Source organism: Vulpes lagopus, chromosome 6 (genome assembly GCF_018345385.1).
Source record: "Vulpes lagopus strain Blue_001 chromosome 6, ASM1834538v1, whole genome shotgun sequence".
Lineage (NCBI taxonomy): Eukaryota > Metazoa > Chordata > Mammalia > Carnivora > Canidae > Vulpes > Vulpes lagopus.
In genome coordinates this window covers 116,965,600-116,993,533 of record NC_054829.1, presented here as the reverse complement: position 1 = coordinate 116,993,533, position 27,934 = coordinate 116,965,600, and the positions used below count along the sequence as shown (strand labels likewise).

Below are 27,934 nucleotides of genomic sequence, written 5' to 3'. Positions count from 1 at the left end.
CCCCACCCCCACCCAGCATCTTCAGAACCAGCCGTCTTTGAAGAAGTTGAAAAGATTCTGACGTGGAAAGCGAGATGGATGACGTGGACACAAGCGATGTTTAGACTAAATTCCTGAAAGATAGGAATCTTTTTTTTTTTTAATCTCTGCCTTTCCCATATCTAAACAAATGTCTGTTGACTTAGAGAAAGAAAGTGGGTGGAAAAGTTTCTCTCTGGCTTTCCAGGAACCGGGCAGATTCCTGAGAGGAGCCGGTGGGCGGACTTGGCGGTGGCTTCGGCGTCAGCGCTTTAAAAAGTGGGGACGTCAGCGCAATTCCGAGATGACGGGTGGCACCTTCCTAGAATTTACGGTAGCGGCATCCGCTCCGGAAGCTCGGGGACGGCTGACCCGGGGGCGGCCGGGGCGGCGGGGAGATGCGGGCGTTGCGGGGCGGGGGCGTGTGGCGCGCGGTGCTGCCGAGGGCCTGCCGCTCCCGGGTCCTGGCGGGGCGCCGCGGGGACCCCCCTGCCGGAGCGGACGAGCTGCGCGGGGAGCCGGACAGATTCGGGGGCGTCTCCGTGCAGCTGGCGCGGCTCGGTGCGCTGGACCGCCTGGACGCCGCCTCGTTCCGGAGGGGCTTGCAGGGCAAGTGTGCCTGGGCCCAGGGGCCTCCTCCGCCGGAGAACCGAGCCTTAGGGAGACCGGGCAGGCGTGACCCGAACCGCCCCTTCCGTTCCTGTGCCCTTTGCTGGGACGTTTCCGAGGCAGCTGGGTCAGCTGGGTGAAACAGGGACCATCCTAGACGTTGAGATCGGCAGCCCCGCTTTCTTTTTTAATGTATTTATCCATCACAGATACAGGGAGAGAGAGGGGCAGAGGCACAGGCCGAGGGAGAAGCAGGCTCCACGCACGGAGCCGGACGCGGGACTCGATCCCGGGTCTCCAGGGTCACGCCCTGGGCCGCCCTCGTCCTACTTTGTTTCTAGTGTGTGACCTTGGGCACGTTCCGTAAACGTCCATCGCCCCTCCCTTAAAACCGGTTAGTGACGCAGAGGATTGCCGAGGGTGCCGTTGGGTGATGCATAGAAAGTGCTAATTAGCACGGGCCCTCCCGCGCACGGCGCTCCGTGGGTGTTAATATTTCATTATTTACTGTCATTTACCGAGCCTTAGTTCTACCCGCCAGTTGGCGCAAGACAAAACTATACGGGGGGTGGGCAATGACTGCACCCGAGACAGGGGGTCTAAGTGGTCATTTTTGTACACAGATGGGGTCAGGGCCGGGCAGCCTGGGTGGCTCAGCGGTTTAGAGCCGCCTTGGCCCAGGGCGTGACCCTGGAGACCCGGGATCGAGTCCCATGTCAGGCTCCCTGCATGGAGCCTGCTTCTCCCTCTGCCTGTCTCTCTCTCTCTCTCTCTCTCTCTGTCTCTCATGAATAAATAAAATCTTCAAAAAAAAAAAAAATTGGGTCAGGCCGACACATCAAGAACTAGACTTACAAAAAAAAATAAAAAAAGAACTAGACTTATGATTAACCAGGAAGGGTAGAGGTTGGTTACAGTCTTTAGTAAGAAAACTCTTCACTCTCCTTGAACCTAGGTCCGGAGGTAGGAAAGAAAGCTTGGCTGGAGGATCCTTCAATTTTAGAGATGCCCTTGATGTGGTTGGGAGTTACTCAAACTGTCCCTGATGGTTCTTTTTTCTTTTTTCTTTTTTTTTAAGTCTTTATTTATTCATGAGAGAGAGAGGCAGAGACACAGGCAGAGGGAGAAGCAGGCTCCACGCAGGGAGCCTGATGCAGGACTCAATCCTGGGATCCCAGGATCACGACCTGAGCCAAAGGCAGACGCTCAACCACTGAGCCACCCAGCACCCCCCCCCCCCCCCCCCCATGGCTCTTAAACTGGAATTGCCCTAGCATGGAAATTCAGCCACCGAAAGACCCTCTCATTCCAAAAAGAAACCTCAAATAATCTTTAGCCTATTGAGCAATATGGCAAGTGAGCATCTACGTAAATGTAATTGAGATAGTTCTTTCTCTCTTTAATCATTCTCATTCCCAAACTACTTACCTCTTCACTGCGTTTTCTCTCCTACTTGTGAATAATTGCCGACTTCCAACAATACCAGCAGTAGGAGAATCAAATGTTCATCTGCTAATGTCTACCTATGTGTGGGGTAGATGCAGGTATTTATTGCACACACTTGTCACTTATCAGTGGCCAGGTGGTTAAAGCCCTAACCTTCCTCAACAAGGCAAAGCAGGAGGGCTGGGTTTAGAGTCACACATCCAGGTTTCAAGCCCCAGGTTCTAGGTGCTTAACCAGGCATTAGGCAAACCACCACTAAAACTAATACTCTTAGGTTGCTTATGTGAGCAATGCCAGCCCTAAATACTTTACTGGATACATGTGATCAGAGATAAATTATGTGAACCCAGTTTATGATCTGTGTAGTACTATATACATTTTTTAGTTTTTAAATAAAGCATTCTATTGCATTTTTGAATTCCTATTGCTAGACACTTAAGAATCTTACAGGTATTCATTTAATCCTCATAACTCTGAGGTGGATACTATTGCCTCTGTATCAAAGATGATGGGAGTGAGGCATAGAGAGATTAAGTAACTTCCCTTGGCTCTGGAATCTATTCTTAATTCATTATGCTGCCTCCAAGAGCTAGTGCAAATTTTGTTATTAAATCAAACTAGCTTTTTCACTTGGTTGGGATGATTGGGGAGGATATGGGAACTTTCTGGGATAATAGAACTGTTCTGTAATCTTGAGTGGGTTACACAGGTGTATGCCTATGTCAGGGCTCATTAAATGTACACTCGAGATTTGTGCACTTTACATAATTGTACATCAATTTAAAAAAGACTTAGAGAAGGAGGTGGGTGAGAAGGATCTGACTCCATAGCCCCAAATCAAGAAGCTTCTATGAAAGGCTCCCATGTGTTTGTCACTGTTAGACCCACTGCCTTTTAAAGAGGTTGAGAACATGATCCTTACAGGGAGTCACTTTCTGCACAGCTGGAGAAGTGAAGAAGCGGGAAAGAAATTTATTAAATAATCCAGCCTTCCCACCACCACACACGCGCACAATTTGCAAGATTAGTGTAAAGATTAAGTGAGGTGATTAATGGAGAAAGTGATCTGAGAAGTTCTGAGACTGCAGTGTTCTCACCCATAAAATAGGGGCAATAATACTTCCCCTTCAGGGTTGTGAGAACTTAATGAGATAATATATGTAGGGTATCTGGAACTTAGCAAGGACCAAATGTTAGCATCTTTTTTTTTCTGGCTCAATCTTAAGTAATAAGAGAATCTGCATAAGTCAAAAACAAAAAATTATGTTCATCTTGGTATTATTTATGATAAAAATTAGAAATCATTTAAATACCCAGGAGAAGGAGGTTGGTTAAGTAGCTTTTGGTGTACCTATTTGAGGAAAGCTATGCAGTTATTAAAAACTTATGTTCATGAAAAATTTTAATGGCATAGCAAAATGTTTATAACAAATAGTAAGAGATGCTGTCAATTATGTATGTTGTGATGTCAATTCCAAAATTATATTCATGGAAAAATGTCGAGATTTAAACTTTTATCTCTGCATGCTAGTAAGATAAGAAGTTTTGATTCTTTGGTTATGTTTTCAGTTTTTTTTCTAGGACTGGTATACATTATTTAAAAACAGAGTTTTAACCACCTTGAAATTTATAAGCCAAAAAAATTTTATGACAGAATAAAGAAAATAAATAGAAGGCCATAATAGTCATTTATAAATATTAAAATTAAGGATGTTAAAAGGTACAGCATTAAAATGGTATTTTGTTTAAAATAGTTTTTTTGTTCATTCTGCCAGTATTGAGCTCCCAGTTATATGCCACGCATTGCAGCAGGTGATATGAATATACTGACTATATTCTTCAATTAACAGTAATTGCACATCAGATAAACTCATTGGCTATGATACTGCCACTGCACAAAGCTGTACTGACTATTCTTAAGGAATTCTAATGGAAAAATCACATAAACATGGTACTTCCCATGCTGCTGATGTGAACAGAGTAGTTTGGGATTCTCCTCCCCAACCTTACCTAGGAAGGTTACTAAGGAAGTTGGATGTGTTAGGATGACTTTTTGGAAGAGGTGACACCCTGGGATGATTTTTTATTTCTTTCATTCTTTCACTGGAAAATATTTACAGATTTTTATCTTTATCTGCATTTTAGCTGCAATACAGCAATGGAGATCAGAAGGTAGGATAGCAGTATGGCTGCATATCCCCATCCTCCAAAGCCGATTTATTGCCCCTGCTGCTTCCCTGGGTTTCTGCTTTCACCATGCAGAATCGGATTCATCCACGCTGACACTATGGCTGGGAGAGGGACCCAGCCGATTACCAGGATATGCTACACATCAACTAGGAGTTGCAGGTCAGTTTGAAACTAACAATAAAATTAACCTTTTTAGAGGTTCACCCAATTTTTTCTTACAGCTAAGCGATAGTTTATTCATGTGTAGTAGATAACTTGATTATCCTTGGGACTATTGAGGAGTGCTTTAAATAGATGAAGTTTGCCTTTTGCATCAGCAGAGGGCAGCACAGAGAACAAGCAAGTTGGAGGTTTAGTTTTCCGGAGGATCCATTTGAACATTTTTACGTAGGTTTTTGAACTTTACTCAAATGGTAACACTGAATTGGGATCAGGGAATAAATCATGAGAAAACATATTTGTACTAATTATGTGAATGTGTGAAATAAAAGATAACATTTAGCTTAAATTTAAGGTAAAGCAAAGCAGATTTTTGATTTGGACATTACTTCTTAAAGATACTTACATTAAGGTAATAGTGCCAAACAGTTGTTTAAGATAGCATAATTTTCAAGTCACTTATTAACTTCAAAGGCATGGTCTTGAGAGATTTGCTTTAGGTTAAGGCAGGAATTCTCAAATTGTAGAGTGCATCAGAATCACCTGGAGGGGGCAGCCCCAGTGGCACAGCGGTTTAGCGTGGCTTGCAGCCCAGGGCATGATCCTGGAGACCCTGGGATCGAGTCCCGCGTCGGGCTCCCTGCATGGAGCCTGCTTCTCCCTCTGCCTGTGTCTCTGCCTCTCTCTCTTTCTCTCTCTGTGTGTCTCTATAAATAAATAAGTAAAATCTTAAAAAAAAAAAAAAAAAAAGAATCACCTGGAGGGCTTGCTGAAAACACTGCTGGGCCTCATGTTAAAAGTTTCTGAGATGTTGGCCAAAAAATTTGCATTTTAATAAAATCTCTGTTGCTACTGCTAATGTTAATGCTGGTCCCTGGACCATCCTTTGAGAACCAAGGTTAAGAAAATCCTGAGAAAAAAAAAAAAAGAAGGAAAATCCTGAGACTTCCAAAAAAACTGAAATAGTAAATACAACTTATGGCTTAAATGAGAGCAGTATTATAGATAAGCTAGTAATTTAACTAATAATTTTATTTGCCTTTATATAATTTACAAGAGTTTTTATTTTTATTTTTTTTTAAGAGTTTTTAAAGGTAGTTTGCACCTTTGAAGTTAAAAAGGAGTTGTTAAGGATGTCTACTGTTTTCTCATCCAGGATCTGACTCCTCTGTAGCAAGTAGAGGCATTTAGAAATTGCCAGTTCTGCTCTACTTCAAAAGACAACTTGCTAACTTGATAGGTCCCTCACACTTCATTAGAAAGTCATGCAGATAATTATCAATTCATTGGTACAGACTTTTAAATTAGATCCTTAAATCCAGTTATTACGACAGAATTAGTAGTATATGCATAAAGAATATTCAATGAAGCACTTTGTTCATGACTAAATGCTATAATATATATTATAGTTAAGGTATGCCGTAGGAGTTCAGGCAGTGAGAGATCTGGGACTTGAACAGTCTTGAAGTATAACTAGGTTATGAAGTGACTATTAGGGGTAACAATGAAATCATCTAGGAAATTGTTCTGGAAAGGCATAGTGCTTTTTAGAGGAAGGGAAAATAATTGACATGGGATTTTTCACTTCTTTTAATCAAGTCCTCTATCACCACCTCAGGCCATGTAAATATAATAAAAATAAAATATACATACTTTTTTCTTCCATTAATCTGTTTTCTGTCAGTTCATTCTGCAGCCCTAGACATAGAACCTAAGTGGGTAGAGGAAAACTCTTTTCTTCCCCACACTGGAATGGAGTAAGCTGTGGCTTTATTACTGTTCTTCACACAGCAAGCTTATCTGCTTCAGAGCTTTCACACTCCTTTTCCAGCAGTGCTCTTTCTTAGGGCTTTGTTTATCGCTAGCTCCTTAGAGCTGAGGTTTCTGCTTCAACATCTTCTCAAAAGTCTCCTGACTTTCCTGTCTAAAATGCAGTCCTCCAGCATTCCAATCTCATCATCTTTGGTCTTTTTATCCAGGTCTGTTTTTCTATATTGCACTTACCACAATCTGAAATTATATCATGTACTTAATTCATTTCCCCCATGATAATATAAGTTCTGTGAAGGCAGGTATTTTGTCTTTTCCACCACTGTATTGTCAGGTTAAAGAGAGTGTCTAGCATAAAGTAGATACTCAATAAATATTTCTTGAATGAATGATTAGATAGCTCTTCAACTGGAAACTCCAGTCCCCAGAGAACACAGTTGGGACACAGATGCACAACTGAAACTACCAGTTCAGAATCCAGACAGACAGTTTTAGGGCTATGTGAACTTTGGAACTCAAAGTGATACCACTCACACAATACCTGAGATGATGCCATAAAGCACTTAGCTTAGTACCTGACTAATAATCATATAATAAAAACCTCTATTTAATCCCTGATATTTGTGTTTATTTACCTTTTGAGTTGTGACCAGCAGGGGTCGCTCACATTGTGCTTTAAGCAGTCCTGGTTTTGTCCGAAATAAGTATTTTGCTCATACTTATAATTCATTAAGGAAAAGTGCAATTTGAGTAATCACAAATTATTAAAATTTAAGGGTAGGTTTCCTTGGCATTTCTTTGGCATTCTAACCCATATAAGTCCGATTAAATTATAGTTTATATTTTCTAATGGAAGCCAACATTAATGTTAATTATATCTCAATTAGTGGTTTTCCTTCTTTATTTTAAACACTAAAATGCTTTTTATTTCCATTTCAGAGAAAGCTTTTCTTCCTAGTATTACATATACCTTTCTTTCTGTATTTTATTTCTACATAGCATTGTCACCTCATGTTCTATATAATTTGTTTTCTATTTGTTACCTTCTCATACACACACCAGAATGTGAGCCCACTGAAGATAGGGAATTTTGTTTTGTTTACCACTATATCCCTAGCACCTAGAAAAATGCCTGACATATAACAGGGCTCAATTAATATCTAGAAAACCCATATGTATTATATATAGGAACTCAATTAATATTGAAAGGATGAAAGGGTATATAGAAAATAACCTTTAAACAGTATTTCCTCACATTGGGTAAATATGAAATCATTTTTAAATTACAGCTGTTAAAGGAACCTATTACAAATCATTAAGGTGTCATTTATATTTTTGACCCAAAATTATCAAGAACAAATAAACCTAATTATTGTTTTTGAGTGCCTAACATCTAGCCAAATGCGTAGTGTGCTTAGCAGTGTGTGTATTGAATGAAAAAATAAAAGGATTAGAACTTAAGACATTTATAAAATGATTATCCCAAAGCAATATATTGGTATGTTATAAAGTCATCACATGTGGTTAAAAAAAATAAATAAGTGGCTTTAGGGAACTCCTGAACTGAATATTGAGATATTTGAGATTTAGATCATCAGGGGCATAACCCATGTTCTATACGTAGTGATTCAAAGAATAAAAATGAGAATGGAAAAGTCACTTTCATTTATTCATTTATTCATATATTCAAAGATAAATATTTTTAAGTGCTTAAGATTAGACATTAAAATAAATGCTACAGAAAGATAGATTAATTTATTTAACTATGTACCATCAGGAATAGATAATCTAGAGATGAAGTTTATGCAGCTGATTATCTTACAACTTAGCATATGTTAGAACCATCATTAGTATCCAAGTTGCTAAAAGGACCTGAGTGACTGAGCAGTTGGTTTATTGCTGGAGAGATTTTACAAGTGTTCATGGGTGGCGTGTGGTAATTGAACGAGGCCTTCCAGAATGGGTATGATTTTGATAACCACAGATAGGAGTATGGGAGGAATCCAAGGAGAATGAAATTAATATTTCTCAATTATCTTTTGCTTTTTTCCCAACAGGAGCTGTATTTGATGAAAATACTAGAAAAATCTTGGTGGTACAAGACCGAAATAAAGTAAGTTGCTGGGATCCCTGGGTGGCTCAGCGAGCGGTTAAGCGTCTGCCTTGGGCTCAGGGCGTGATCCTGGAATCCCGGGATCGAGTCCCACATCGGGCTCCCTGCATAGAGCCTGCTTCTCCCTCTGCCTGTGTCTCTGCCTCTCTCTCTCTCATGAATAAATAAAATCTTTTAAAAAAAAAAAAGTTGCTTCTGCTTTTTAAAAAAATTTGTTTTAATTTAGTATAATTAAGATAAAGCGTATTAGTTTTCAGTATACAATATAGTGATTCAGCAATTCTATATTTAGTCAGTGCTCATCACAGTAAGTTTATTCTTAATTCCCCTTTCTCTATTTCACCCATGCCCTACCTACCTCCCCCCTGTTAACCACCAGTATATTCCCTATAGTTAAAAGTCTATTGTTTTGTTTGCCTCTTTTTTCTTCAGTCATTTGTTTTGTTTTGTAAATTGCTTTCTAAAGGTTCAGTTCTCTCTAGAGAAAAATAAAATGTAGAAAGTTTGATATGCTCAAGGAATAAAAGTTCTTTCTAAGCAATTATGAATCATTAGGATATTTAATTAAAAAAATACCTAATGAGGCCTTGAAAATATCAGGATAACTTAAGTATTGCTCATTATTATATTATTGCTACAGAAAAATTATAAATGGCTATATTTAGGTGGGAAGACAATTGTGTTTCTCATAGATTAAGATATTCTTCTATTCATTCAGCATTCACCAAGCTCCCATTCTGAGCCAAGTGCTAAGCATACAAAGATTATTAAGCCAGTTTCCCTTAATGTCCTGCAGCTTACTACCTATTTGAGAAATCAGTCATGCAACGTATAGTAACAGTTAGTTTTAAAAACCCCCGAAGACTTCTCAGAGGCGGGGACATTCAAACTGGATCTTGGAGAAGTAGGAGCTTACTGGGCCAAAAAAAAAGTAGGAGGGAGAGTGAGAGGATAGAAAAACAAAAATTAAAATGGCACATAAAAAGGTACAAGGGCTAACACATGCTACCTTGGTTTGTTCAGGCTACCATAACAAAAATGCCGTAGACTAGGGGGCTTAAACAGCAAATATTTATTTTTTACATTTGTGGAGGCTGAGCCAAGATCAGGGTGCTGGCAGATTCAGGGTCTGGTTGCTTCCTCTTCCCAGGTAATATATGTTCAGCTTCTCACTCTGTCCTCACATGGCAGAAGAAACAACAGTTCTCTCTGGGGTCTCTCTACAAGAACCCTACTCCCATTCGTGAGGCTCCACTCTCATGACATAGTCACCTCCCATAGGCCTCATCTCATGATATCAGGATTAGGATTTCAGCATATGAATTTGGGGAGGCGTAAACATCTAGTCCATTCTGCGTAGTATGAAAATAATGGTTAAAAAGTTCGTTGTGGCTAGGAGTACAGGGAGTGGTAAAATATTTGACTTGAGTGGTAGTTTAAGAACACAATGTAAAGAGCCTCGTACAACAAAATAAGTCTAGACAACTAGAAACAACAAAGGCTTTTAAGAGAAGAAGAACCATGATTGGCATCAGATGTTTTCATGCTTAGGACTGTAAGTGGTAGAGAATAATTATTTAGATAGATGCTTTCTGAGGCTTCAGTAATATAGTCAAACTAGTCAAACATTTTTCCCCACCATATATGTTTTTAAATTTTAAACTAAATATTTATAATGATATCTGAAAGTGTGACACATTTCTCAGAAATGCTATCTAAAAGCATTCTTATTAGCTATAAATAATTTTCAGTTTTAGTTAAGGCAGGATCTCTGACTCAAACTAAGCTTTATGGTCAACAAATATTTTGAGTACCTAAAATAATATTGTGCCTAGTCTTCAGTAACTTTTTTTAAAATTTTTTTATATCAACATATGCTGTATTATTAGTTCAGAAATAGAATTTAGTGATTCATCAGTTGCATGCAACACCCAGTGCTCATTACTTCAAGTGCCCTTAACGCCCATCACCCAGTTACCCCATCCCCTCACCGACCTTCCTTCCAGCAACCCTCAGTTTGTTTCCTATAGTTGAGTCTCTTACAGTTTGTCTCCCTCCCTGTTTTCGTCTTTATTTTTCCTTCCCTTCCCCTGTGTTCATCTGTTTTGTTTCTCAAATTCCATATATGAATGAAATCATATGGTGTTTGTTTTCTGTTTACTGACTTATTTTGCTTGACATAATACCCTCTAGTTCCATCCATGTCATTGCAAGTGACAAAATTTCATTCTTTTGATGGCATTGTGTATCTATACCATGTCCTCTTTATCCATTCATCTGTTGATGGACATCTGCGCTCTTTCCATATTTTGGCTATTGTGGACATTGCTGCTATAAACATTGGGGTGCAGGTGCCCTTAGAATCACTATGTTTGTATCCTTTGGATAAATATCTAGTAGTGCAATTTCTGGGTCATAGGGTAGCTCTATTTTTAACTTTTTGAGGAACTTCCACACTGTTTTTTCAGATTGCCTACACCAGTTTGCATTCCCACCAGTAATGTAAGAGGGTTCCACTTTCTACATATCCTCACCAACATCTGTTGTTTCCTGAGTTGTTCATTTTAGCCATTCTGACCGGTGTGTGATGGTATCTCACTGTGACTTTGACTTGTATTTCCCTGATGATGAGTGATATTGAGCATTTTTTTCATGTGTCTGTTGGCCATTTGTATGTCTCCTTTGGAGAAATGTCTGTGCATGTCCATGTCTTCTGCCCATTTCTTAACTGGGCTTTTTGTTCTTTTGGGTATTGAGTTTGATAAATTCTTTATAGATTTTGGATGTTAGCCCTTTATCTAATAAGACATTTGCAAATATCTTCTCCCATTTCTTTACTGTGCAAAAGCTTTCTATCTTGATGAGGTCCCAGTAATTCATTTTTGCTTTTGTTTTTCTTGCCTTTGGAGACAAGTCTAGCAAGAAGTTGCTGCGACCAAGGTCAAAGAAGTTGCTGCCTGTGTTCTCCTATAGGATTTTGATGGACTCCTGTCTCACATTTAGGTTTTTCATTTATTTGGTGTTTATTTTTGTGCATGGTGTAAGAAAATGGTCTAATTCATTCTTCTGCATGTGGCTGTCCAATTTTCCCAACACCATTTGTTGAAGAGACTATCTTTTTTCCATTGGATATTCTTCCCTGCTTTGTCAAGGATTAACTGACCATAGAGTTGAGGGTCTATTTCTGGGTTCACTATTCTGTTCCATTGATCTATGTGTCTGTTTTTGTGCTAGTACCATACTGTCTTCATGATTACAGCTTTGTAATACAACTTGAAATCGGGCATTGTAATGCGTCCAGCTCTAGTTTTCTTTTTCTACATTTGTTTGGCTATTCAGGTTCTTTTCTGGTTCCATAGAAATTTTACAATTATAAAATGCTGATGGTATTTTGATAGGGATGGCATTGAATGTGTAGATTTGCTTTGGGTAGCATAGACATTTTAACAATATCTATTCTTCTAATCCACGAGCATGGGACGTTTTTCCATTTCTTTGTGTCTTCCTCAATTTCTTTCATAAGTGTTCTGTAGTTTTCAGAGTACAGGTTTTACCTCTTTGGTTAGTATTCCTAGGTATCTTATGGTTTCTTCGTGCAATTGTAAACAGGATTGATTCCTTGATTTCTCTTTCTTCTCCCTCATTGTTAGTGTATAGAAATGCAACTGACTTCTGTGCACTGATTTTATTTCCTATGACTTTGCTGAATTTCAGTATCAGTTCTAGCAATTTTTTGGTGAAACCTTTGGGTTTTCTACATATAATATGTCATCTGCAAAAAGTGAGAGTTTGAGTTCTTTTTTGCCAATTTGGATGTCTTTTATTCTTTTTGTTGTCGATTGCTGAGGTTAGGACTTCCAGTACTATGTTCAATAGCACTGATGAGAGTAGACATCCCTGTTGTGTTCCTGTCCTTCAGGGAAAAGCTCTCAGTTATTCCCTGTTGAGGTTGGTATTCACTGTGGGTTTTTCATATGGCTCACATAATATTTTGGTATGTTCCCTCTATCCCTACATGGTAGAAAGTTTTTATCAAGAAAGGATGTTGTATCTTGTCAAGTGCTTTTTCTACATCCATTGAGAGGATGATATGGTTCTTGTCCTTTCTTTTATTAATATGATGTATCACATTGATTGACTTGGAGAGAAACAGACACAGGCAGAGGGAGAAGCAGGCTCCATGCAGGGAGCCCGATGTGGGACTCCATCCTGGAACTCCAGGACCACGCCCTGAGCTGAGGGCAGGTGCTAAACCACTGAGCCACCCAGGGATCCCCTGTATAGTTTTTTCTAGCATTTTTATGGCTTCAGGTCTCACATATAGGTCATTCATCCATTTTGAATTTATCTTTCTGTATGGTGTAAGAAAGTGGTCCAGTTTCATTCTTTTGCATGTTGCTGTCTAGTTTTCCCAAAACCATTTGTTGAAGAGACTATCTTTTTCCCATTAGATATACTTTCCTGCTTTGTCAAAGGTTAATTGACCATATAATTGTGGGTTTATTTCTGTGTGCTACTTTATCCCATTAATATATGTATCTATTTTTGTGCCATTACCATACTGCTTTGATTACTACAGCTTTGTGTTATAACTTGTCCAGAACTGTGATGCATAGAGCTTTGCTTTTCTTTTTCAAGATTACTTTGGCTATTCAGGAGCCTTTGTGGTTCCACACAAATTTTAGAATTATTTGTTCTAGTTCTGTGAAAAATGCTGTTGGTATTTTGATATGGATTGCATTAAATGTGTAGAGTACTTTGGGTAGTATGGACATTTTAACAATATTTGTTCTTCCAGTCCACAAGCATTCCCATGTCATTGTGTCACCTTTAATTTCTTTCATTAGTGTATATTAGTTTTCAGAGTACAGGTCTTTCACCTCTTTGGTTAGCTTTATTCCTAGGTATCTTGTTATTTGGGGTACAATTTTAAATGGAATTATTTTCTTAATTTTGCCATCTGTTCATTTATTATTTGTATATAGAAATGTGACAGATTTCTGTACATTGATTTTTGTATCCTGCAACTTTACGCAATTTGTTTATGCTAGCAGTTTTTTTTTTTTTTTTGGTGGAATGTTTAGGATTTTCTGTTTATAGTATCATATTATATGCAAATTGTAGAAGTTTTACTTCTTCCTTACAGATTTAGATGCTTTTTATTTATTTTTGTTGACTGACTGCTGTGGCTAGGACTCCAGTACTATGTTCAATAAAAATGGTGAGTCATCCTTGTATTGTTTCTGACCTTAAGAGAAAAGCTTTCAGTTTTTCCCCATTAAGGATGATGTTAGCTGTGGGTTTTTCATACCTTGATTATGTTGAGGTATGTTCCTTCTACACCTACTTTGTTGGGGGTTTTTATCATGAATAGATGTTATGTCTATTAAAATGATCATATGATTCTTATCCCCTTTTTTAAAAGATTTATTTATTTTAAAAGAGAGAGCAGGCATGCACATGAGCAGAGGGAGGAGGAGAAGAGAATCTCAAGGAGACTTCCCACTGAGTGCAGAGCCCAATGAGAGGCTCACATCTCCTGACCCTCAGATCATAACCTGAGCTGAAATCAAGAGTTGGATGCTCAACTGACTGAGACACGGAGGCGCCCCATCATTTCTTTTATTAATGTGATGTATTGCATTGATTTGTGAATGTGTAATCACCCTTGCATCTCAGGAATAAATTCCAGTTGATCTCGGTGAATGATTTTCTCATGTGTTCTTCAGTTTGGTAGTATTTTGTTGAGGATTTTTGCTTCTACGTCCATTGAAGTTATTGGCCAGTAGTTCTCTTTTAGTGCTTTACTTGGTTTTGGTATCAGGGTGATGTTGGCCTCATAGAATTAATTTGAAAGTTTTCCTTCATTTTTTATTTTTTGGAATAGTTTGAGGAGAATACATATTAACTTTTTAAATGTTTGGTAGAATTTACCTATGAAGGCCTCTGGACCTGGACTGTTGTTTGTTGGGAGTTTTTTGATTATTGATTCAGTTTCTCTGCTGGTAACTGGTATGTTGAAATTTTCAAATTCTTCCTGTTTCCATTTTGGTAGGTTATGTGTTCCTAGGAATTTAGACATTTCTTCTAAGTTGTCTAATTTGTTGGCATATAGTTTTTCATAATATTCTTTTATGATTGTATTTCTATGATGTTAGTTGTTTTTTCTCCCCTTTCATTTGTGATTTTATTTATTTGGGTCCTTTCTTTTTTTTCTTGATATGTCTGGCTAGAAGTTCATCAATTTATTGATTTTTTTTTTTTCAAAGAATCAGTTCCTGGCTTCATTGATCTGTTCTAGTTTTTTTAGTTTCTGTCTCATTTATTTCTGCTCTGATCTTTATTATTGCTCTCCTGCTGGTTTTTAGGTTTTGTTTCTTGTTCTTTTTTGAGCTCCTTTATGTGTAAGGTTAGGTTGTTATTGCTATAAACTTCCCTCTTAGGACTGTGTTTGCTGCATCCCAAAGGTTTTTGTTTTTTTTTTTTTTAATTATTATTTATTTATGATAGTCATACAGAGAGAGAGAGAGAGAGGCAGAGACACAGGCAGAGGAGAAGCAGGCTCCATGCACCGGGAGCCTGACGTGGGATTCGATCCCGGGTCTCCAGGATTGCGCCCTGGGCCAAAGGCAGGCACCAAACCGCTGCGCCACCCAGGGATTCCCCCAAAGGTTTTTTGTTTTTTGTTTTTTTTTTTTTTAGAATTTATTTATTTATTTATTTATTTATTTATTTATTTATTTATTTATTTATGAAAAAACAGAGAGAGGCAGAGACATAAGCAGAGGGAAGAGCCAGCTCCCTGCAGGGAGCCTGATGCAGGACTCCAGGATCATGACCTCAGCCAAAGCCAGATGCTCAGCCACTGAGCTACTCAGGTGCCCTGCATCCCAAAGGTTTTAAGCCATTATGTTTTTGTTTATATTTGTTTCCATGTACTTTTTTTGTTTCTTTTATTTCCTGGTTGACCCATTCAGTGTTTAGTAGCATGTTATTTAACCTCCAATCTTTAAGCCTTTAAAAGGCTTTAAAACCAGTCTTTAAGTCTTTTTTTTAAGATTTTATTTATTTATTCATGAGAAACACAGAGACAGAGAGAGAGAGGCAGAGACACAGGCAGAGGGAGAAGCAGGCTCCCTGAGGAGTCTGATGTGGGACTTGATCCTAGGACTCCAGGATCAGACCCTGGGGCGAAGGCAGGCACTAAACCACTGCGCCACCCAGGGATCCCTTGACTCCCATTTTAAAAGAAGTTTGGTGGGTAAAATGCTATTTAACAGCATTGCATGCTATAGAGAAATCTTTCATGAAAGGAAGAGTCAGTAGATATAGCAAACTTTATTATTGTTTTAATAAATTGCCACAGCTACCCCAGGCTTCAGCAGCCACCACCCTCCCTGATCAATCAGCAGCCATCAGCACTGAGGCTTGACCCTCTACCAGGAGAAAGATTATGACTTATGCTCTATATTATATAGTTACTTTAAACATCTTAGCTACCTATTCATCCTCATTTCACAGACTGGGAAATATAACCAGAGTTAAGTCATCAACTATTATTGGGAAGAACTTTTCTCCTACCAGCTCGGGGAGTACTTCCTGAACAACCAGGAGTAGGGGTTTGTATATCAGAAAAGGGGAAGGGAGAGATAGGACTTCTCTGTGAAATATGTATGGCAGCTTCTGATGTTTGTTTATGCAGCGTCCCATCTAGGTGCTAAACGTTAGTTTCCTTCCTGGCCGGAAGCTGGCACCAAGTGGATTTATGGCAGCATCTGTTGAGAAAATTCTGCCTTTAACCAGATAAGGGAAACTCTGAAAAGGCTTCTTTGTGTATCTTGCTATATCTCAGATGTCTTCAGCTCAAAGTCATCTTTATGTCATTCTGGTGGGTTGTGTTCCTTCATTTGGAACTACACATAGCTAACTCAACAAATGCTGTTCAGCTGCTGCTGCTATCTCTGGAGCTCAAAAGGGCCTAGAACCTGAACCCCTGAGAAGGAGGCCTCAACTGATTGATGCCTTTGGGGAGGGGCTGCACAATGAAGTTTATGTTGGAAATGCGAGGAAAACTCCAAACTGGATTTGGCTGATGCTCTGGATAGGAACTGCCACTGCCAGAATGAAGCAGCATTTCTAAGGCAATCCAGATCCACAAGCACGTGAAGAGCCCACAGGAAGCAGACAGAAGGAGCTAGTCCCTTCTTTCTGCTCCAGCCTTACAGTCTGTTGGTAGAGCCTCAGACTGAATTCAAAGGAATCAGCTGGCAAAGCAGAAATTGGCTAGACGGGTCCCAGTTCCAGCATTAGTAGGGGGAACACGAAGGGTGGGTTTGAAGCAAAGAGACAGTAGCAGCATCAACTTAATAGAAATGCACATTCTTAGGCCTCACCCCAGACCTAATGAATTAGAAATGCTTAGAATGGGATGCCTGGTGGCTCAGCTGTTGACCCGTCTTTGGCATAGGGCGTGATCCCAAGGTCCTAGGATCAAGTACTACATCGGGCTCCCCACAGGGAGCCTGCTTCTCCCTCTGCCTGTGTCTCTGCCTCTCTCTCTCTCTGTGTTTCTCATGAATAAATAAATATTTTTAGAAAAGAGAAAAAAAGAAATGCTGGGGATGCTGCTCAGCAATTTTTGTGTTAAGAAGCACCCCTAGCTTGTGCAACCCCAGTGGCTCAGCGGTTTAGTGCCACCCTCAGCCCAGAGCGTGATCCTGGGGACCCGGGATTGAGTCCCACGTCGGGCTCCCGACATGGAGCCTACTCCTCCCTCTCCCTGTGCCTTTCTCTCTCTCTCTCTCTCTCTCTCTCTCTCTCTCTCAATTAAATAAATAAAAAATCTTAAAAAAAAAAAAAAGCACCCCTAGCTTGACTCAGGTACAAGTCAAGTGTGAGAGCCAACAAACTAGAATACTGGTCTTCCAATCTCTTCATTTGCTGATTTTCAAACTTGCTAATGATGGGTTCCTTAAGAATGAGAAAGAGGTACTTTTCAAAATCTAGTTGTGGTCCCCCTCTGCTTCTAGGAAAATCCAAAGTATATAAGACTATGAATTAAGTAGGAATGATACTCCTACTTAGGGATTTGATTTCTTTTTAAGTTATAAACATACTATTTCTTGAGCAATAAAATATAAAAACTGAGTATTCGTATACAGTTCAATGTTGTAATAAAAAGTATAAAATGAGACACTGAATCATATCTAATATCTAGAATTATTTTAGTATTAGGTATAATTTAAGTAGAAATGATAGTTACTAACCATAAATAATATTTAGCATTATTTTCAGGTATCTGAGCCAGTTTTTCTCCTTTCCCTTAAGTGTCTCATTCTCCCAAGCAATAGTATAAAGTGTTTCTTGTAGAGAAAGTTTAACCCTTACCACGAACATATGCATACACTGAAATACAAATCCAAAAATGATAATTAAAACTCATCCTTTTTCCTTTCCTACTCATATATTCCATTCCTTTGTTCCTGCCCCATGATTTTGAGAAATAAAAAATCTAATAGTGGCTAAAGAGCTGAATTAACAGTAGGAACATATTCATTCATTCACTAAACATTACTGAGTTCTACACATACCACATTGCAGACTCTTTTCTAAACAGTAAGCAAACATTAGTGAACAAAGTGAAGTTTCTACATGTGGAGCTTATATTTGAATGAGTAAGATACAAATAATAAATAAATATATATAAGTTGGTGGTAGGTGTTAAGAAAAATACAGTAGTATATGGAGAAGGAGTGACTGGGCTTGCCAAATCGTGCATTAATTTCTGTATGCCCCACTGGTCTAGCACTCCATAAATTTTTGTTGAATGAACAAACATATTAAGACATCTCTATAGTAGCTTCTGTCTCACTGGCAACAGTGATAATACTGTAGCTAGTGAGATTTATCTAAACACAGTGGCTCTGAATTCTGAAAAGTGAGAGTAGTAGCATTGAAGATTAGAATAGTGAAAATAAAAATCAAATTTCTGGCATTCAACCAAGTTGGAATAAGGGAAAGACAGAAGAAGATCAGATCATATAAGAGAACCAAAAGGAAGAAGCTAGCAGGTCTGTACTTTTTCTTTTCCTTTTATTTTAAGACAGAGAATACTTTATTCAAACCCATCAGAGAAATGGACAACTTGGATCTGTAACAAAGCATGGTATTTTAAAGCGTAGGTCCGTAATCGTATATGAGAGTATACACTGCTACATACAAATTACTGACCAGAGCACAACTTTTCAGTGTTCAAAACAGAATAAGGTTCCCTCTAAAAGCAGCACCTTTGTGACATTTTTAATATTCCTCTCCTTCTTCACCCTCTCCTTCCAACAGAATCCACACCAACTTCCTCATAATCCTTCTTAAGGGCATGCCCTCACTACATACCAGTGAACAAAAGTACACTTAGCATACATCAGGTTATACTTGTGGTCCAGGTGAGCCCAGTCCTCAGCAATGGCTGTGGTGTTGCTCAGCATACACATAGCTCACTGTACTTAAACAAGGTCTCTACCAGGTACCACACTGGGAGGCTGGTAATACCAACATGGAAGCCAGTGGGGCACCACTCCACACACTGGATGCTATGCATGGTCTTGATGGTGGCAATGGCAGCACTGCTATCTTTGGGAACTGAGTTGTCATGATACAGCAGGCAGTAAGACATGTATTTACCATGGTTAGAGTCACATTTCACCATCTAGTTGACTGGCTCAAAGCATGCATTGGTGATCTGTGCTACAGAAAGCTGTCCATGGTAGGTTTTTCTCAACAGAGATGACAGGGGTGTATGTGGCCAAGGAGAAGTGGATGTAGGGATAGGGCACCAGGTGGGTCTGGAATTGTATCAGATCAATATTCAGGGCTCCGTCAAATCTGAGGGAAGCCGGGATGGAGGAAAGACACAATTTGACCTATCAACCTGTAGGCTGGGCGTTTAATGTCAAACTTTCTCTAACAAATGATAGCCTTATGGGGTCTCCCTTGTATGTTACTGTTTCCTTTGCTGCTTGTAAAATTTTCTATCACTATTTTTACCATTTTAATTACTTGTGTCTTGGTGTGGACCACCTTAGTTTGCTTTTGTTAGAGGCTCTCTTTGCATCCTGCATGTGGATTTCTGTTACCTTCCCCAGATTCAGAAAGATTTCATCTATTATTTCTTCAAATAAATTCTCTGGGCCCTATTGTCTCTTCTTATGGGGACTCCTATAATATGAACATTAATATGCTTGACAGTATCACTAAGTTCCCTGTTTTCATTTTTTTAAAGATTTTATTTATTTGTTTGTTTATTATTTATTATTTATTTATGAGAGACACAGAGAGCAGAGACATAGGCTGAGGGAGAAGCAGGCTTCCTGCAGGTAGCCAGATGTGGGATTCCATCTCAGGACCCTGGGATCATGACCTGAGCCAAAGGCAGATGCTCAACCACTGAGCCACCTAGATGCCCTCCTGTTTTCATTTTCTATTATTACTTTTTCTTTCTCCTGTTCAGCTTGATTGCTTTCCATTACTTTGTCTTCCCAGTTGCTTATCTATTCTGCTTCCTCTAATCTCTTATTTATTCCATCTGGTATATTTCTAATTTCATTTATTGTGTTCTTCATCTCTGCTTGGTTCTTTTTTACATTTTCTATTTCTTGCATATTTCATTGAGGTCTTCCACTCTTTTCTCAAGTCCCATACCTTTATGACCATTACTTTAAATTCTCTAGCATGCATATTTCTTTTCACTGTTGTGTTTAGTTTCTTGCTGTCATTTTGTCCTGTTCTTTCATTTGGGACACATTCCTTTGTCTTCTCATTTTGTCTAACTCTCTGTGTCTGCTGTGTGTTGAGAAAATCACCTCCATCTCTTGTTCTTAAAAGTAGTGGCCTTATGAAGTAGTAGTCCTGGAGTATCCTGCTCACCAAAACTTGGCTCTTCAAGGGTGTCTCTTATGTATATTGCATGTGCCCTGCTATTGTAATTGAGCCACGTTTGTATTAGTCCAATCATGGCTCCTTTCCTATTGTGGACAGGGTTTGGTCCCTGTGTTGTACTACTTTTGGTCTGCCTTGGGCTTGCAATGAGTCAGTCCAGGCATTTGCCAGAGGTACAGCAGCATTGAACTGCTGAGTACTTCTTGTGTTATCTAGGTGTATCATGGGATGAGGTGAGCTTAGGGTCCTCTTACTCAGCCATCTTCCCTGGAAGTTGCTGTTATTATTTATATTGCTAAGCCCAGTTATGGGAATGTGTTTTTTTAATAACCTAAAATTATATGGTCAGTTAATTTATGACAAAGGAGACAAGAATGTACAATGGGGAAGGATGGTCTCTTCAATAAATGGTGCTAGGAAAACTGGAGAGCCAAATGTAAAAGAATAAAATTGGACTACTTTTTAAAACCATATACAAAAACTCAAAATGGATTAGAGACCTAAATGGGAAGTGGCACCTGGGTAGCTCAGTCAGTTAAATATCTGACTCTTGATTTCAGTTGAGGTCGTGATCTCAAGATTGTGAGATCAAGCCATGTCAGGCTCCAGGCTTAGAGGAGTCTGCTTTTCTCCCCACCATGCTCCTTTGCTCCCATCCCCCCACCCCCTGAGCACCTACACTTTCACTCTCTCAAATAAATAAGTAGATCTTAAAAAAAACCTTTAAAAAATCTTAAAAAACCTAAATGGGAGTGTGTTTTAATACTAAAAAGGTGAGAAGATATATTTCTTCCTCCACTGATCATATCTGCAACATTAACCAGGTTTTTCAAATCACTTAACTTAGATCTTTCTACCTACCACTTTGACCTAACCGCAGGCTCAAGCTTTCTGCAGGGGTGGAGAAAGCTTTTTTCCAAACAAGTTCTTTAAACCTAAGTGGTGCCAGAAAATACCACAAACTACCACAAAAATACTTAATCTTTCCATACCTACATTTTATGAAATAATCAAAATCAAATTTGTGTAAGCTGTTTTCAATCCGTATATCTAGCATTACCCCCCCTTCTACTAAGTTCAAGTTTAATCAGCAATTTCCAATTTTTTATACTCAAGTCTAGATAAACATTTTATTTTTTTAAAGTTTTTATTTATTTATTCATGAGAGACAGAGAGAGAGAGAGGCAAAGACACAGGCAGAGGGAGAAGCAGGCTCTGTGCAGAGAGCTGATGTGGGACTCAATCCCTGTACTCGAGGATCACGCCCTGAGCCAAAGGCAGACGCTCAACTACTGAGCCACCCAGGCATCCCTCTAGATGAACATTTTAAATTATTGTTTTAGGGAAGCATTTTCTGCCCCATTATAACATTTCTTTTGCTCGATTTCACTACCATAAGTTCTATTTCTAAAATCCTATCAGGAAAAAGACTGCGTAGTTTCTGTAGAAACTGCTTCTGGAACCATTTCAAAACAATCCCAAAGACGGTATATTAATGTAGAGATATATTTCTACATTAATAAAATATGCTTTATAAATTAATCTCAAGTCTGAGCCAGACACAGAAGGGTGAAAAGCCTGAATTCTATATCCACATAATCAACAGTCTGTGGAAACTGGGACCCATGCCATTGGTCTCCAACTTAGCACAGTTGGGAAATGACACATTCTTTATAAAGCACTCATCCAGGAAATGCGTGGGTCAAAAAGCACACCAGTAAAAGGTTCATAAACTTGTTTTATGAATGAAGTATAAAGTATACTGACTCCAAGCTGCAGCTCCTTTGAGTACATCATAATTTTTCAGTCATTCTCCAGTTTTTATGTTAACAGATAGATCTATCTATCAGGGAAAAAATGTCAACCATAAGAATATTGTCCCATGCCATTTCATAATTATTGATAATCAGTTTTCCAAATGTGCCCTCATTGTAAGATCATGCCTTCCCACCTGCCCCTGTCCACCAAAAAAATGAAATGATACACACACAAAACAATGCAAACTTATACTAATCAAATTTATTCATACTACCCAAGAAAAGCAATTACATTTGTACATAAAATCAACACAGAACAAGAGAAATCTGATTAGACATACAATACAGAAAAATAAGTGTGAAAATTAAAAATAGCATTTTAGTTATTAAACTTATACTGTACTTTCTACTTATTTATAGCAGCATCTGTATGATTCCTCTATCTGTTAATAGTTAACTAGCAGCAAAATTTTAAAAATTACACAAACTCAGTAGATGTTTCCCTCCACTGTTTCATTCAAACAGAATTTATCACATTAATCAAACAAAACCACTTCTATTTCCTGAAGAAAAAAATAGGAAAATATTTCATAAGTTAACAGTTTCCCCCAAGAAGAAGAAAGGGTGGAGTGTGAAAGGAAGGTGAAAGAAATTTGCATGCAATTACCAAAAAGTAAATTCTCAGCCTCTTGACGAATTATGGGTGGATTTTATGGAGTCTCCGTGTGTGTTAGTGAATGAAGCTATGTTAACTTTATTTCCTGACTTTATGTTGCAGTTGAAAAATATGTGGAAGTTTCCAGGAGGCCTGTCAGAGCCTGGAGAAGATATCGGTGTGTACACCTTACATATTTTTAACTGGCTTGAAAATGTTCAGGAAATTTGTGTTTACTTTTTTGCTCTATAGCTGAAAATAAGATTTAAAATTTTCTAACTGGTTTATACTGAGAAATTTCAGAGAGGTTACTTCAGAGCTACTACAAAATTAGCAGCAAAACTTGTAATATTACAACTTACCCCACTAGTATAAAAAATACCATTAGGAGCACAACACCTGTTCTGTTTAGAATTGCTCCTAGGTTAATTTGTTTGAAATAAAAAGCTTTGGGGATCCCTGGGTGGCTCAGCGGTTTAGCGCCTCCCTTTGGCCCAGGGCGTGATTCTGGAGACCCAGGATCGAGTCCCGCATCAGGCGCCCTGCATGGAGCCTGCTTCTCTCTCTGCCTGTGTCTCTGCGTGTCTCTCTCTCTCTCTCTCTCTCTCTCTGTATCTCTCATGAATAAATAAATAAAATATTTTAGAAAAAGAAATAAAAAGCTTTGCATATACATTAGAAAATTTTAGCAATAAGGGTTATTTTGGATTTGACTAATATTGTTACTGGAATTAAACTATAAGAAAACACAAATTCTTGACCATTTCACCCCACAAGGATGAACAGTAACTTTTAAATGAACCTCAAAATAAGTATTTATAAAGTCACCTATAGAGCAGTAGTGATTTAATTCTCCTCTTTATCTACTATTTATTTTAAATAGTCAGGAAGTCAAAACTTAGTAAAATGTCTCATACAAGAAAGTCTCAAATGAGAACTCCCTAAAACAACTTCCTGAGCTCAATCAGCTCTTGTTTTTCAAACAAGAAAATGTGAAATAAGCTAAGAACTCTCCATGTTACTGATTTTACAGTAAATAGAAGAAAGAATAAAGACAGAGTTTTCCTACCTATTCCTGACCCTTGACTGGGTCAAATGCAGTCTGCATCATAATAAATCAAGATGCCTCATTTGATCTCAGTATTATTTCTCCATGATTTTTTTCCTCCATATGCATGTCCCCTACTTAGCCAACATTTATATATAAAGGCAACTTCCTAGGTTATTTATAAATATTTTAAAATGTATATATATTTGAAACTTGATTTTGTAAAAATGTTACACAGATGAAAATGCCCTGTAAACAGTAAATAGCCAACTCCTAACAAACCATAAGTAAATTTACTACACTGAGATTATGTCCATAGCAAATTTTGCCCTTTAGGTACTTAAGGATCTTCTGCTTAGATTCTATTGCTTAGGTCTTCTGTTGAAATAACAGATTTTGTGGTGGTGCAAGTAGTGAAAGAAAGGGCCACTTATTTTGGAACACCTAATTATTTCATACTATCCTTATGTGATATATGAGAGTGTGTGTGAACTAGTTAAATTTATGTCTTACATCCTTACCCAATCCATATTGGACAAAAATCAGGCTACAGGAAGTATGTTTAGCTTCCTGTAGCTTGCCTTCTCAAATTAATTGACTTTTTCCTTTTGAGTTTTTATGGATCTTATGAATTTTCAGTTTACTTATATTTAAATGCAAATGAAGAACACATTTTCAAGCCAAGTATACATAATTTTAGGTTTAAGTGTACTCCAGAACACTTAAAGTCCAAATTAAAAACAACAAAAAAAAGTAGTGAATTCTGAATTAAGTATTTGTGGTTGGTACAACAACCCTACCTATCTAGAGAGGATATATATACCTCAACCATGAGGAGTTACAAGAAAAGCAGATGGCATTCATCATATTGCTTAGGAGTATGTAAATTAAAGCTTTCCCTTAGAACTGATAAAACCCTGAAAGCAGCTAGAAATGATAACTCACAAAAGAGTTCTGGAGACTATGTCCATATTAGAGCATTTCTGTCTTATAACACAACAGATTATCCTTGAGGATGAGCCAAATTACCTAAGTATTGAAATTATTTTCTTTAAACTCTGTATTTAGGAGTGTATTTGTTTTAGGAATACAACCATCACAAATGTGCACACATTCATATTAGCTCTTGAGTAGTAAACTCTAGTTAACTGGGAAACACGTTTGTTTGGAATCCTTCATTCTTTGATACTACTAGGTAAATGAAGCACTTAAAAAAATTAAGGGGGGGTGGCATATATAAAATAGAATACAATCTTCAATCTTTAATTTAATACCCTAATAGTACAAAAGTATCTACAAGGTTAAAAACAGAGAAATTGCCTTCCTAAAAAATCATCATTACCATCGACAGGAAGAGAATCTCCTGCATGGTCAAAGGACCAGAAAGCAGCAGGGGGTCTGTTCAGAGCTCATCAGTGCACCAGAATCAGAGGGAAACACCAGGGAAACCCACATTCTGCACAGTTTTTCCTATTTTATTTCAACCTGATCCTATTGTTAAATATTACAAACTAGAAATAACAAAATAAACTCCATTTCACTGTCCTGTAACTAAACAAAAACACTGTGACATATTTAAACATATCTCTCAATCAGCAAAAATAAAAACAAAAACTTCTTGGTTTTTCCTATGTTCCTTAAACATATAAAATAGTAAATGTTATTTCACTAGAGCTTACAGTACATTAAAATAAAGGTACAACAGAATAAAGCAGTTTATCTGGATAATAAAATTTAAATTCATGGCAAAAAAGCTGTGGGGTAAAGATTTCCATTTTGAGGAGGAAGGAGTCACTCATATCCTGGATGCAAAAGCACTTATATACCTAGTCAATTTTTAGTCTAGTCAATAATATGTTGACTCAAGTTAAACTGATCAAACTACCCAGGCGGTGCTGATTTCTAATCAACAGCTAAGGTGACTGCTGAGTAAGGTAGATTCACTCACTAGTCTGTCTTGTGCCTCCATGATACATAAAAAGGCTAGATTCCGAATGAAGTGCCAAATTCTTGATTAGTGGTAGTAAGAGAACCCCCATGGTTATTTTTTTTAAAGTGCTAAGAGAGTAAACATTTAAACAATAGTTAAATTGTAAATCTCATTTGCTGATTTCACTTAAGACTAGTGCCACAACCTGTAACAAATTTAATAACAAACATCTATTGTATTCCCAGCTGAGTTATCTTTCTTAAGGAAGATTTTCCTTTTATTCACATAAATTCTTTTTTTATGTTTTTAGTTTAAAACAGTAATTTCAAACCATGTTTAATCTATGCAAAATCTCAAGGGGAAGTCAGCATGTAATTCAAAATGGTGGACAAATGTCTTACATTTTAGAACACTTTGTTTTTCCTGTGCATACTGCTATAGCTGTTTCTTAAAAAACAAACAAACATGAGCTTATGTAGGCAATTGTTAAGACAAGGCAATAGCCCAACTACAGGAAAATTGAGATGTTTTTCCTTGATTTCTTCTTCCTTACCTATTCTTCACCAGTATAATTTTCTATTTGACAAGGAAATAGAAGCATTGAATAGAGGTCTTTGAACAAAAATCTATGCCTGTGACAATTGTGAAATTGGGAAGCTTCTAAGCAAACTGAGCAAAGAAGGCAGCTATTTAAAGAGTTTCTCATAAACACTTTAGGAGACAGTGACAAAGCATCACAAAATTAGAGAAAGCCCATTTAGGGGGTTCTTCTGGAGATTTAGAAAAAGCAACCACAGAAATATTAATGGCAATCAAAATCCTGTCCCAGAAACTTGCATCATATTGAAAAATCAACCTTATAAAATGTGAAATCTATGTTGTATTATAAAATTCTGTTAATTGCAAGCTTTTCTTTTTTTTTTTTTAACACTTTTGATAAAATAGTTCTTTGGAATCTCAAGAAACCAAGGAAATGCCAAAAATTACTACTGGGATTCCACTAACAGAATAATTAGGGGAGCATAACAAAATGGTTATAAATGAAACTCTTCTATGACTAGAGGCTTGACAGTCCCACCCAAGATCACCAGGAAGGTTTTGAACTTTTCACAGCTCAGTAAGTACATTCTGCAGCTCTACAGACTTTTGTAAGGAAGAATGAATCAATTTTTCTCAATACTGATATGTATAAATTTAAGCAGTTTTGATGGATGATCACAGACAGGAAATAATGAAGAAATATGTAAGAATGTTAACTGCAAGAACCTGTATTTTCAACTTTTGGGAAATAGAGTCAGAAGAGGTTAAAAATGTGACCCCCAAAATATACATACCAGGTAGGTAAGTCTACAAATAGCAGCCAAAGAAATACTCGATATTTCAAAAGCTTCTAAGATATATAGTTGTAAGAAAATACTTTGGTATTTCAGGATGTCCAGAAGGCAAAGAGTTTATGTTGAAGTTTTGCTTTTCAACCTTTGGATAATGCCACTTTATCTTAAAATCTTTGTTGATTAAAATTCTCAAAGTGTGATCCTTACTGATTTGTACACCTATCTTTTATGTAGGAGACACAGCAGTTCGAGAAGTTTTTGAAGAGACTGGTATAAAATCAGAGTTCAAGTCCCTCCTGAGTATTCGGCAACAGCACGCCAATCCTGGAGCTTTTGGGAAGTCAGATATGTATATCATCTGTCGCTTAAAGCCATATTCATTCACCATAAATTTTTGCCAGCATGAATGCTTAAGGTGTGAATGGATGGATCTCAATGACCTGATCAAGACTGAAAATACAACTCCTATCACCAGCAGAGTTGCTAGGCTGCTGCTCTATGGGTACAGAGAAGGGTTTGACAAGATTGATTTCACCATGGAAGAACTTCCGGCAGTTTACACAGGCTTGTTCTATAAACTCTATCACAAGGAACTGCCAGACAATTACAGAACTATGACAGGAATGGATTAAATCCATATTTGCACATTTTAAAAAATCTTAAGTAAATTGTACACGCAGAATAATGTGTGCCATATTATAAAAAGTAGTGGACATTTGGGGTTAACTAAATATCTGATTTTAATTTTCTCATGAGTATAATTTACATGAAGAAAACTTACATGAAGAAAATGTGCAAATTTTAAAAGCCTCTTTTAAAATGAAGCAAATGTAAGAAAAAGATTGTAGCTCTAAGTAAGCTTCACTAGATAAAGGCAAATGCGGAAGTGGAAGACTATACATTTTCCAGGCGTTTTTGTTGCTTTTTCTTTAGTAAGGCAATGATTAAATATTTACTATTAGATAAAAGGT

The 27,934-nt window shown here is 37.8% G+C and overlaps 1 protein-coding gene across 1 annotated transcript; it reads left to right on the top strand.

Moving 5' to 3' along the window:
• The first annotated feature begins 375 nt into the window (after positions 1-375).
• On the top strand, positions 376-27,934 carry NUDT6 (nudix hydrolase 6). Its single transcript, XM_041758685.1, has 5 exons — positions 376-627; positions 4,219-4,422; positions 8,250-8,305; positions 22,775-22,829; positions 27,198-27,934. The coding sequence occupies exons 1-5, from the start codon at positions 417-419 to the stop codon at positions 27,593-27,595; spliced, it is 924 nt and encodes a 307-aa protein (XP_041614619.1). The 5' UTR covers positions 376-416; the 3' UTR covers positions 27,596-27,934.